The sequence below is a fragment of the Podarcis raffonei genome, chromosome 11, assembly GCF_027172205.1.
Source record: "Podarcis raffonei isolate rPodRaf1 chromosome 11, rPodRaf1.pri, whole genome shotgun sequence".
In the NCBI taxonomy this organism is placed as follows: Eukaryota; Metazoa; Chordata; class Lepidosauria; order Squamata; family Lacertidae; genus Podarcis; species Podarcis raffonei.
The window spans coordinates 27850100-27862757 of NC_070612.1; the positions used below are offsets into that span (position 1 = coordinate 27850100).

General features: G+C 40.0%; 1 protein-coding gene across 2 annotated transcripts in view; it reads right to left on the reverse strand.

Moving 5' to 3' along the window:
* The window catches only part of TENT2 (terminal nucleotidyltransferase 2), a 35011-nt gene that overhangs the window by 19949 nt on the left and 2404 nt on the right, over positions 1–12658 (reverse strand). For both annotated transcript variants that reach the window (XM_053407843.1, XM_053407842.1), the window contains 8 exons: positions 11568–11732; positions 11148–11264; positions 9838–10087; positions 8887–9001; positions 8692–8783; positions 6356–6422; positions 5203–5272; positions 1025–1101 (listed from right to left, as the gene is read on the reverse strand). In XM_053407843.1, coding sequence (XP_053263818.1) covers positions 1025–1101; positions 5203–5272; positions 6356–6422; positions 8692–8783; positions 8887–9001; positions 9838–10087; positions 11148–11264; positions 11568–11695 — 916 coding nt within the window. In that variant the 5' untranslated portion in view covers positions 11696–11732. The remainder of the gene's footprint in view (positions 1–1024; positions 1102–5202; positions 5273–6355; positions 6423–8691; positions 8784–8886; positions 9002–9837; positions 10088–11147; positions 11265–11567; positions 11733–12658) is intronic.

A 12658-nucleotide genomic window follows, 5' to 3' on the forward strand; every position in this document is an offset into this window, starting at 1 on the left:
TACCAGTACTTCCTTGCTGTCCCTTATGCTTGGAAGTATCTCTACCTATGGAAATCCACCTCTCTTAATAGTGACCTTTTTGTATGAAGCCTTTTGGCTTAATCACTGGTCCTTCTCCCTGGCCAAAATAAGAAAGAGCAACAATATTTGATCATATTAATCCCGTGTTATATTTTCTTCTCTTGCCCCATTTCCCTTCTTTGTTTTCGAACCCTAAGCTCTCCTTTCCACCTCCTCTCTGTGCTGTCTCCTAGTACAATTTAAATTTAGAATATTTAAGCTTCTTTGAGCCAAGTCCTGTCTTTTTAGCTTATATTGTTCAGTAAAAATGGCATTGATGGTGATGTCCTATATACTAACAGTAAAGTCGTTCTCTGAAGGTGTATCCTTAGCACCAGCCATGCATTAGAGATATATTCATGGTTAGTGGGGGGTGCCTCATTGTTTGCGCAAGTCCAGAAAAGCTTGAAAAAAATCTAAGGGGGGGGGGAGAAGGAATCATCAAAACAGCTCAGTGGTCTACTGACTGTGTGGTGGTGATGGCAGGGAAACAGCACACCTGGAATGGGGAAAGGAATGAAGTACAGTGGAAAACAGCAGGACCATTCCTTGCTACAACATTTTGTTGCAGGTCCCTTTTGTCTCAATAATAGTAATATTAACAACAATAGTAATAGAACAGTAAGTAAATTATGAGGCTAAATTATATCAGGCCTATATTAAACTGAAAGCATTAGGCAGTGAACAAAGTACAATAAAATAAAGTAGCAATTTATTAAAAGTATGCCTCAACAACTGAATTTTGATACATTTGGTGTGTTTTTTAATAATAATAAAAAGTTTGTAGCTTAATCCTATACAAGCTTCCTCAGACGTAAGTCCCACTGAAATAGCTGGATTTACTACCAAGTATGCCTATCTAGTATTGAAGCTTAGATACTGAGTAGCATCTCAGTTTGCAAACACAGAAAGAGAATCTTAGGTAACTGACCATCTATATATATAAAAAATAAAGACTACTTACTGTATGCATAGGTTCTGAGAAGAAATGTATTTCTTATTCCTACAACATTGTTTACATTCAAGTCAAACTCCACACAGCTAGAGGAGAAAAAAATAAATTTGCACAAGGACTTTAACAAATAAATCCTATATATTTATTAGGACTTATATATTGCTTAATCATAAAACTTTAACCAGTGTACATAATCAATAACACACAGCTAAGGAAAACTTTTCAAAACAAATAAAGATCCCTAAATTGTATTTTGCGTAGGTTTGCTGAAACAAAAAAGTTTGCAGCAGGCACCTAACACAGTTATTTCATTATGGTATGATTAAAAACATTATTGTGGAACTGATTTACAAACACAAGCCCGCTTTGCTTTTCAGAATACCATCTGTGTTTCATTTGTGTGCAAATGTAAACAAAAACAGGGCTAGTGTTTTCAGAACTGTCACTCGTCTGAAAAAGTTGGATTAAAACCCTATAATTTCTTGGTACAGCATGCTGTCATCTCCACCCAGTAGCTGGGCAATAAAACTCAACTGTTTTTGCCACTGTAACCTATTTCCCACTTCAATGAGACATTTTTCTGGAGTGACCATTCCCTAGGGTACATGCCAATGATGAAAATTTTGGAAAGATTTATACCAATATATAACCATAGAATATGCTGAAACACCCAGAAGCATCTTTGCTGAGCCACAAACAATTGCAAGTTTTCCAAATATTACCATTTTCACCTTTATGTGATTTACAGATAAAGTCCCCGCCCCCATGAAAAGTGTTAACAGCCAAAACATCCTTTAGTGAGTGGACAATACCAGAAATGTGAAGCTTTAAGCAAGCTTTTTTTACTAAGCAGGTTATCATGCCACCTCAGATCTGGTACTCTCTGGCCTGGCAGCTCTGCCTCTGAATTCTAGATGTGGAAGGTTGGGCTATGGATCAGTGGGAAATAAAATGCACTTGGCTGCTGCTCAAAGGCATTTACTGCTTTATGTGTTCCAGTACTGAGCACAGGCAACAATTAAGCACTGCTCACAATCTGACTCTCAATTTGCTCCATAGCAAGCCACATATTTAAGCAGACACATAATTTATCAAGGTCCTGGGAAAATGGATTCTAATGAATTCTAAAGCAGGATTGAACAACTTAATATAATTAAGGTAACTGTAATGGATTGATCTTAGCTGGAAACCAAAGCCTCGTGACAAGTAGCAAGTTAGCACAAAAGGAACAAAATTATTTTCCACTTTACTAAGAGAACTAGGAAATTCTGACAAAGTTTGCAGTAGCAGAAGTGTAGAAAATAATGCACTTGCCCCCTGATACTTGGCAGAAAACCATGTGCAAAGAGAAACAAAGAGCAATCCATGCAAGCAAGAATCCCTGGCAAAACTATCGCCACGTCCAAAGCCCTACCAGCTAGCAGGAGCCAGTGTTGAAGATAGGGCTCTTTTCCCATTAAGAAGAGTCTTGTGGATCAGGCCAACTAATCTAGCACTTTGTTTGTACCATAGAATCATAGAATCATAGAGTTGGAATAGACCACAAGGGCCATCGAGTCCAACCCCCTGCCAAGCAGGAAACACCATCAGAGCACTCCTGACATATGGTTGTCAAGCCTCTGCTTAAAGACCTCCAAAGAAGGAGACTCCACCACACTCCTTGGCAGCAAATTCCACTGTCAAACAGCTCTTACTGTCAGGAAGTTCTTCCTAATGTTTAGGTGGAATCTTCTTTCTTGTAGTTTGGATCCATTGCTCCATGTCCGCTTCTCTGGAGCAGCAGAAAACAACCTTTCTCCCTCCTCTATATGACATCCTTTTATATATTTGAACATGGCTATCATATCACCCCTTAACCTCCTCTTCTTAACCTCCATGGCCAACTAGATCCATAAGGAGAGCCCACAAGCGAACATATACCAGCAACTGGTATTCAGAGACATTCTGCCTCCCAACAGCAGAGGTGGAACACAAGCCTTATACTCCATGAATTTGTTTAATCCTCTTTAAAGCCATCCAAGTTGGTTGCAACCACTCTCTCTTGTGGGAGCAATCTCCATAGTTTAACAAATGACACTGTGAGTACGTGTCTGTCCTAAATCTTCCAACATTCAGCTTCATTGGATATTTGAGTTCTAGTGCTATGAGGAAGGAAAAAATACTCCTCTATCCACTTTCTCCACACAATGCACAACTGTATATACCTCTATCATGTACGTGGGTGGCGCTGTGGGTTAAACCACATAGCCTAGGACTTGCCGATCAGAAGGTTGGCGGTTCAAATCCCCGCGACCGTTGCTCGGTCCCTGCTCCTGCCAACCTAGCAGTTCGAAAGCACATCAAAAGTGCAAGTACCTTCCGGCGGGAAGGTAAACGGTGTTTCCATGCGCTGCTCTGGTTTGCCAGAAGCGGCTTGGTCATGCTGGCCACATGACCCGGAAGCTGTACGCCGGCTCCCTCGACCAATAAAGCGAGATGAGCGCCGCAACCCCAGAGTCGGCCACGAATGGACCTAATGGTCAGGGGACCCTTTACCTTTACCTATCATGTATCCTCTTACTCGCCCTTTCTCTAAACTGAGAAGCTGCTAATGTTACAATCTTTCCCCATAGGGGGAGTTCATTATCCCCGCTCTCTCATTTACTTTGGTGGGAGGGAATTAATTCTGCCATCTTCAAGGCTGGAGTAGGTTCAGGGCATGTTAGGGAAACCAAAGCAGTAAGGTTCTTGCAGATCTATGCCCCCCCCATCCTATTTTAGGTTTGCCATATATAAAAAAGTGAAAATCCAGACAAAAAAGGTGAGCTTTTTGGTGGGGTCAAAGTTGTTGAGCCAAAAAAATCAACACTTCCGATTTGGGCTGCTAAACACCCGGATTTCCCCAGACATTTTAACCAATTTCTTAAAACTCTGCTGCTTGGATCTCTATCCTATTTTTCTTACCACCAGCAGCAGACAGTGGCAGAGCTTTCCACTGCTGCCCCAGGGGACCTCCAGTGGCCAACATGCCAATCTAGACCATCCTCTCACCCTTCAGCCATCCTCCCAGGGAGTATTTCATAACCAATATTAAATAAAATGTGGGTGTTGAAGATTTATCCCCACCAACCAGGCAATAACAGAAAAGCTTTAAAAAAACATGCTTTAGAGGTCAAGGAAGATAGAATACAAACAAACTTCTAGTTAAGTGAATGCTTTAAAAAATGCTGCTACAATGAACGTGTTATGCTAAAGGGCTGAATGGTGACAATTGTGTGGTTACTTTATTTACACCACCCAAAAACCCTCTGTGCTGTCTCACACCATCATTGAATATAGCTTGCTGCCTTAAGAACATAGGAAGCTGCCTTCTAAAGGCTCAGATGACTGAGCCATCTCACACAGTATAGGCTACTTCAGTAGCAGCAGCTCTCCAGGGTTTCTGGCAGACATCTAGTATATCACATCACCTGCCACCCGATCCTTTCAACTAGAGGTGTTGACCTAGGGGTTGGACCTTCTGTGTTCAAAGTTTGTGCTTTACCACTGAGGTACAGCACAGTTAATAGTAAGACAAACACAGAAAGACAGGAATAAACAAAAACAGAGACGCAAAAGAAGAAGTCTTAAGAGAGAAGATGGAAGAATCAGCTGAAACAAAAGCAGAAGCAACCCCTGCAGACTTTGCTATTTCTATAAAGAATGCAAATCAGATGTAAACACAGACATGAAAACTTGTGTTTTAGCCCCATTGGGATTCTGATGAAGTACAACCTCCCACAAAGACATGGCAAAGCAGAAAGAAGAGATCCACTGTACGCCTTTCAACCTACTCTCCAGCTCTAAAGTGAATTAGGGCCTCTTTATATTGTATTAAAATAATGAATGGAAGACAATCCATTTATTATGGAAGCCATTTATTGGAGAAATTAAATCAGCTGTCACACAGAGAATCACTCTGCTATAAATAAAATATAACAGCAGAAAAGGCAAGCATATCAGAATACCAGGACATACCTTAAGCCCCACTGAAATCCATAAAGAACAACTCACTTTTGATTCATTTCCCACTGATTATGCAACAGGGGCATACGGTGGGTTGGGTAACAGTAACCATTATCTTATTAAGAACTATGCCACACAATAAAAAAGAACCCAGCACATTTTTTCAAGAACAAGATCTAAAAACTAATGGAAATTATAGTTACCTGACTTTGTCCCTGAACTTCACTATTGGCACTTTTGCTCGAATCAGCTGAGGTCTCTCAATATAGTTTGCTGAAAGGGAAGGGGGAAAAGAACATCTCACAGATATATTAAACAGCAATGGGCAAAGCAATTACACTGTTTTACCCTGGTTAGATAAGAGTTAGATAAAGGGTTTTATGACACAGCAATTCTTAAGCTGTACTGCACCAAACATGCACACATTTCAATCATTCTTATTCAGTTCATGGATAAAATTGTATTTGGTCAACCATCAGATCTCATTAATTTCCAAGTTCAAGACCGACTGCAGTTGTTTTTTTAAAAAACACTAAGCAAGCATGCAGATTAATGCCTTGGGCACACTGACAGACGACCTTAATAAGACACTTTATGCCCTTAAAGCTGGTTTGGAAGCTGCAGCTAGTACAAAATGTGGAAGCTGTGCTACCTACCATGAGCCCCACTTCTGAAATAACTGCATTGGCTGCCACTTTGCTACCAATCCAAGGTTAATGTTCTTTTGTTTCCTTATAAAGCCTTAGACAACTCAAGAACAGTAGGGACACCTTCCATGCCCTTATATAGACATCTTAGAATGTGACCAGTCTACTGAGATCCATCTTGAGATAACCAGAAGGGAACAATGGCAGAGCGTATGTTAATGCCGTCCAGGGCACACGCACGGGTCATCCCCCCCCCCAAAGGGTGCTGAGGGAGCCCACTGCAGCTCACCCTGCAAAGTGGAGAGGGGAGGGGAAGCTGCAGCCAACTCTCCTCCTTCTCTCCGCCCCCGGGTCAGACATCTTCCAAAAGAACATAAGCACCAACTATGATTATGCCAAACATTTAGTACAATTGGGCGGCTTTACTGTGGCTTTTGTATTTGTGTTCTATTTTAATGAGCTGATTTTAAGAGAAATGTATTTGTATTGTTGTGAGCCACCTTGGTACCAGTGATGAATGGCAGCATAGATATGCCTTAAATAATGAACGAGGGAAACCTCCAATCCAACCCATTCACTTGGGCAGTCATAAATGCAGTCTTAATTAAGTTAAATGTATACTTTTTCATGTAAGGGTTTCTTGCCCATTAGTGCATATCACAAAGCATTAGCCAACCATCATTTCACTATAACATAGTCCAGAACTTACAAAGCTTCCGACAGAAGTGTTTTTGGAGTAAGCTGAGTATGTGTCTTGCTTCAGTCTTCTGATTAATCTGAAATAAATTACGTCCATTAATACTCAGATGCATTCAGGAAATGAGTGAGGGTTGTATCTAAAAGTGCATGAATTGCATTCCACTCACACAACAGGACTTCCCCTTCCCCTCTTCTTCTCACGCACCCACGTGAATCTGCTTCAGAGGGTCCCCCAACCTTCTGCAGCAGTTTTTGATGGTGTGCAGGGGGCTGCAGGGAAGAGGGGGAGGTTTTGTTGTGCAAGTAGAATGGCAGTGTTGGATACAACCCTGAATATTTTATATCTATTAAAACAAACCAGGGGAGGCATCTGTTAAAAACACATGAAATTAAATAGAAGCTAATTAAAAGATCACATCTTTCTACATCCACCGTTGCAACAACCTATGCATCCCTAACTTTCATGTGTCATTTATGAAACAAGACCAAAAGGGTTAAAATGATCGGTGCTTGAATAAGAACACACAGGGAGTCCCATTCAGGGCAGATCCTACAACATACCCAAAGTAAAGAGTCCAGTTTGGAGGTATCATTAAAGGACAGATAAGTGTCGTGTGTGTGTGTGTTTTTTTTCATTCCCTGGATATAACATTGGTTTTTCCACCTCAGGCCCCCAAATTATATTATGTAACTCTGATAATACAGCACCTCCATTAGTTATCTTTTCGAGCGCTCAGTTCATAGTGCAAGTTTTAAGGTATTAAATGTTACCAGGCTCCAGGCCAGAGTACCTTACAGGAAGGGGTCATTGGCTTGGTTTGTTCTAGTTTTTATTATGTATTTTGTATTTTTATCTTGTGAACCACTCTGAGATCTACAGATGAAGGACAGCATATAAATTTAATAAATAATAATTATAATATAACAACAACAACAACAATAATAATGCTAGGAGTGTGAGATACCAGGAATAAAATAATTGGAGCGATCTTGCCCTGTTATTTACAAAAAAAATACTTGTTATGCTCACACACCATTTTTCACTTAAGATTAGAAAACAGAAAAATTATCAGAACTAAAGAGAGACACTGTGAGTTAAGTTGCCCTTCCTGGAATACAACTTAAACCCCTACTTGAATAAGGTGTATTTGCATAATGAGTATTGCTAATCATTAACAGCTTTCATGAGGAATGAGAATAATGCAAGTAGGTCTTTTTAAAAGCACGATTAAAGCTAATGCAGCGTGTAATGCAGTTACATTGTTAATCTAAGTGATAGTATGGTTCCAGAAATGTGATTATTTTATTCAAATTATCTGGTGAAGTTTCCATTCTATTAAGAGGTACTCTTTTTTAAAAAAATGCATATGATCCATCACTAATTGCCCTTTTTTCTTCTCGGCTACAGAGAAGCAGATTCATTTTGGGGTTTTTTGCTACAGGTTTTGCTCCTCTGAAGTGTGCCTCCCTTCATCTTAAAAAGCTGTCTTGTGTCAGCTGTCTTGTTTTCTGCCTTCACATACAGAAAAGAATGTATACAGTACATAAATTCTGCAAGTATACCTTTGATGGGGCGGCTATATGTGACCTTATGCAGTAGGCAGAAGGAACAGCCAGGTAATATGAACTGGTTCTACCACAGGGATGCGAAACCTTTGGCCTGGGGGCAACCAGTTCCAACCTGGCTGCTTCCTCGAAACCACATCCACCTGTCCCACATGTGACGTGGCTTGCTGTCTCGCCAATCAGCTGATTGGCAGTGAAAATAAACCAGCTAGGATCAGTTGCACAATTGAGTTCTCCATGGGCAACTCCACAGCCAGTTGATCACAGCAGAAAAGCAGGATCCCTGGGAACTCCATAACCAGTCAATTCTTGAAGAGACTTGCAAAGAGCTTGGAGTGCTTTAAGAACAATTATTAACTGATCTGAAGTAGTTCAAAGTACTGTGCAGGGTTCTTTGCAAGACAGACATGCCTGAAGTCCTTGTGATGTCAGGTGATCGAAAGGTGGGTGGCCCTGCCCACCTATCATATTTGGCCTGTAAGGGTTAAAGGAGATAAGGACCAGGCCAATACTTCACCACCGTTCTACAAGTATAAAAAATATTTGCATTTGACCATGATTTGTTGGGGGCCCAAGTCACCAGGCAGGGGCAGAAAATGCAAAAAGAAAAAGACTCAGGATTAGAATTTCATTAATTTCCTTTTAACTAAATTTGTTAAAGATCTCTGGCATCACAGCCCCTTCCTACACTGCAGCTCTCTTTCCAACCTCTCTCAGAAAAAAGCTGAGAATCTTGGAAAGCCATTTTCACAGACAGCAGGTTTTCCTTCTAGTACTTACTGGCTGCTCTTTAACCACCAGGCACAGATCACCATCGCTGCTACGAGTACCAAATCCATTTAGCGAGGATCCAACCAAAAAGAGTCTACTATCTGCAAGGAAAGAACCATACTATAAAATCTTATTATTTAAAAGAAGGGAATAATTAAAAGCATGACTATTTGAGTGTCAGAAATGTATGGAATGATAACATACTTGGAAAGATCTGCTGAATTTCCCTCTGGAGTTGTGTTCGGCAAAGCTCTTTTTTGTTCAAGTCATAAGTTTGTTGTTGACACACTTGAAATAATTCCAGTATTTGCTGACTTAGCTGAACATGTGCAAAAAACAAACCAGCATTTACTATACAACTATCAGTATGATCTCTTATACATATATAGTAAATACATTTGTGTACACACACACACACTTTTAAAAAGGTTTTTTCCCCAAATCACCTATCAAAGTCATACGAGAAATCACTGCAAATAAATGATTTTGCAGGAGCCTGATTAGTGAGACTGGTCTCACTAAAAGCACTCTAAACTTTGCAAATCTACAGACAAACATCTGTTATTGGACAGCACACAGGCAATTAAAATTGTTGTTCTTGCTGCAATAATACATGGCTGCATAGTATTACTATTGCTGCTTGAACACAATCAGCACTGTGGAAGTTTTACTATTAAAAGCAGTGTTCCTGTTTCATGCGTTTCTTCAATCTGCTCCCACAATAGAAGCAGGCATCCTCCTTGCAACCACAGGATAAATCATTTACTATTATCCTTCAACATTCTGCCATTCCCATTGCAGTCAGGGGCAAAGGTGACAATTCAGACGCACATTCCCCAGCATTCTTCAATTATATTTTAACTATTTATTATTATTATTTTTACAAAAAGCACAGGCTGTGCCAAATAATCCCAACACATTCTCCCTCCCTCCCTTGGGAGTGATGTTACTGGTTCTATATTGACTGACGGCAGGAGTGGAAATCTATACTTGCTCAAAGAGTCATCCTTGCTCTAAGACTCAGTGTAAATGTTTCCAACACATTGGCTCTGTTTAAGATACCATTCAGCTCCTCTTGCAGCCCAGAATTTGGGAGCCACTGTCTTGCACAGAAAACTTTATAGAAAGGAAGAGAGCCCCCTTTCTCAATTTTACCTTATCTTTGGCCACAGGGAGTGCAGTTTCTATAAGGTCAGGAAATGAAGCTTCTTGTAAGGGTGGCACACATCCTGTCAAATCAGAGATGTAATGTGCTGGAAATAATGGCGAAGGAATTGATCCAGGGAATGACCGCCTGTGATCTTCTGGTAAAGGCACTACTTGGTTAGCTGAAGCAGATTCATGATGAGGTGAATGAAATCGCTGGCGCTTCACTTGATAAGGAACATCCTGCTCTTTCAGCCTCCTAAAAATGTAAGAGACGTTTGACTATTCCAGTTTCGGTACTTAACTATGCAAGGGGGCGGGGGAGACTGTACTGTCAATGCTACCAATTAAACACTGTGACTATTCTAGCAAGACTGTGTATTATTTTTAAAGAGGAATGCCCAACTTTGATATGATGCAAATAAAGTCTTAAAACAGGGAACTCAAAAGAATGTGCAAGTGCTCAATTTGTGTCCCATAGAAAGACAATGTTAGATCAAATTGCCAAGCCATTCTTATGCACAGCAAATACAGTTCTCATTCTGAAATACTTCCTATTCAAGAGAGCAGTTTTGAATCTGAAGAGGGCACTACAGTGAGACGTTGTGTGCAATGTGTGCCCTGTGATAAAAGTGGGAAGGAAGAGGAAGTAGTTAATGGGGGACGATGACGACTCAGGATCCAGTCTACTGGCCAGTTCTTATTCCTCACACACTTCACCCTTATCAGTACAGCAGTAAATCTGGTTCACACATTCTCATAAGAGCAGCCTTTCCGGACCAGACCAAAAGCCTATCCGGTCCAGCATACTGCTTCTGGTCTTGAAAATATTATTAACTTGGAAAATACCAGTAAAGATTCAGGGACCAACACCTAAAAATGCCAGGGTCTCCTCTGTTTATCTGCATATGGTATGACTCCATTGTTTTCAGTAAAGTTACCAAAGCTACAACAGATGTGTTCACAGCCATTTTCCCTTGTGGGTATGGGAAGGGAATAGTCACTCCCTAGCTTTTCTGTGGTTGCAAATAGAAAAAAAAACACATGAACAGTGCCACAAACACATAGCAATATGCACCCTTGAGAACAATGGAGAAATACTGCTGGGTGGGAAATGACTCCAGACTTCCCATTTTGAGAGTGTGTCAGTATCTAACAAGAGAGGCATCATAATAAACAAAATGTGGGCAAAGTGTCATAAAAAGTCTCAAAGAATAACACCTTTAATAGGGGGTCACTTCAGTATTATATTTATATTATTTTATAGTGCTTTATTCTAAGGGAACATAACATGGAAGAGAACCACAGAATGCACTTACTTTCTGCCTCGGAATGATGCAGGTGCAGCTGATGTATGCACTGGGCTGCCATTTCTATAGGCAAAAGGTGGAGGTGAAACAGGTGGGATGGTCAGAAGATTACCACTTACTGGAGTTCTAGGAAGATTAAAATGCAGTATGATTATTCATGCCAGTGTTTTGAATTTAAATTTAAACATTCATACAATAATTACTTAAGTAATAAAGTGAACATGCATGCTACCATTCAGTCCTGTGATTAAATACAAACTAGTCACGTTTATTACTCAAACTTTATTTTCACTGCAAACCTAAAGCTCAACTGGACATTAAATTGCTTCTCTGCGGTTGTTTATGGGATAATGTTAACACTGCAAGTAGGCGTTTTAAAAATCCAAGATTTGTTTCTGGCAGCAAATTTCAGATTAAAATTCTACTTACGTTGTACTCTGGAATTGCTGGTGAAAGAGAACAGGAGGTATGTTCACTGGAAGATTAATGAAGAAGTTGTATTGTTGATGTTCTAGTGGGAAGGGTGGATGACCCAAGTTGGAAGAATTTGGGAACATGCTCTTCTATGCTGAAAGTAAACATGTATTCTTCTACCTATTATTTAAAAAAAAACTGAAATCAGGCAACTAAAGCAAGTCATAAAGTTTACATATATTAGCCATTACTGCAAGCTGATAACTTCTGAGTGATTTTTGGCAATAACGTGTTGTTACAACGTAATTTTCCTTAAATATTCACAAGCACAGACACATCAAAATTAGTATTTATTATTTTCCAGATGCATTGGGAAAGCAAGGTAGGCACTCTTAATATTTCCAATTCATGATCATTAAAAAGGGGGGGTTAAGGCCTAAGCAGACCAGATACGTTACCTTGAAATGCCCAATGTTCATAAACAGCACCCACAACTACTCTACAAGCAAATAATCAATCATGAAAATAATTTTTAAAATATTTATATGTTTTCCTCTATAAACAAGATCCCACTTTTGAACAAGGAGTAGGAGCCAACTGTTCTATAAGAGTAAATTCATTCTTTTTCCTTCAGAATTTAAAACTTCTATAGATTCTAATGACATCTCCCAACTTAATAAAACAATATGCCAATAAAATAATGTGCCAAACAACAATCCAAGTGGGGTTTTTCCCTTCAAAAATTAAACTTGTATAGAATCCAATGAAGCCTCCAAATTTTATAAATAAAAGAATATGCTGAATCCAGTTGCACGACACTGTTACTATCACAAGTCTCGGATACATGCCCTGAAGTGAAGGCCCAAGACAGGTGTTGATCATTATGTGAGCTGCACACAGGTGGTCTGAAGCGAGCGAGCGAGCTACCACCATTCCTGTGGAGCCTCCTTTTATTGAGACAAACATGCAAGCTAGGCAGATACATTTTTGGGCTGTGACCTTTACACATCTTCCGTCCCGAAATCGTGGGGTGGTACTAGGCTATTTTGGCACCTGTTCCACAGCGTCATTTTCCCCTTGCACAGTGTATGACGAATGGAGACAAA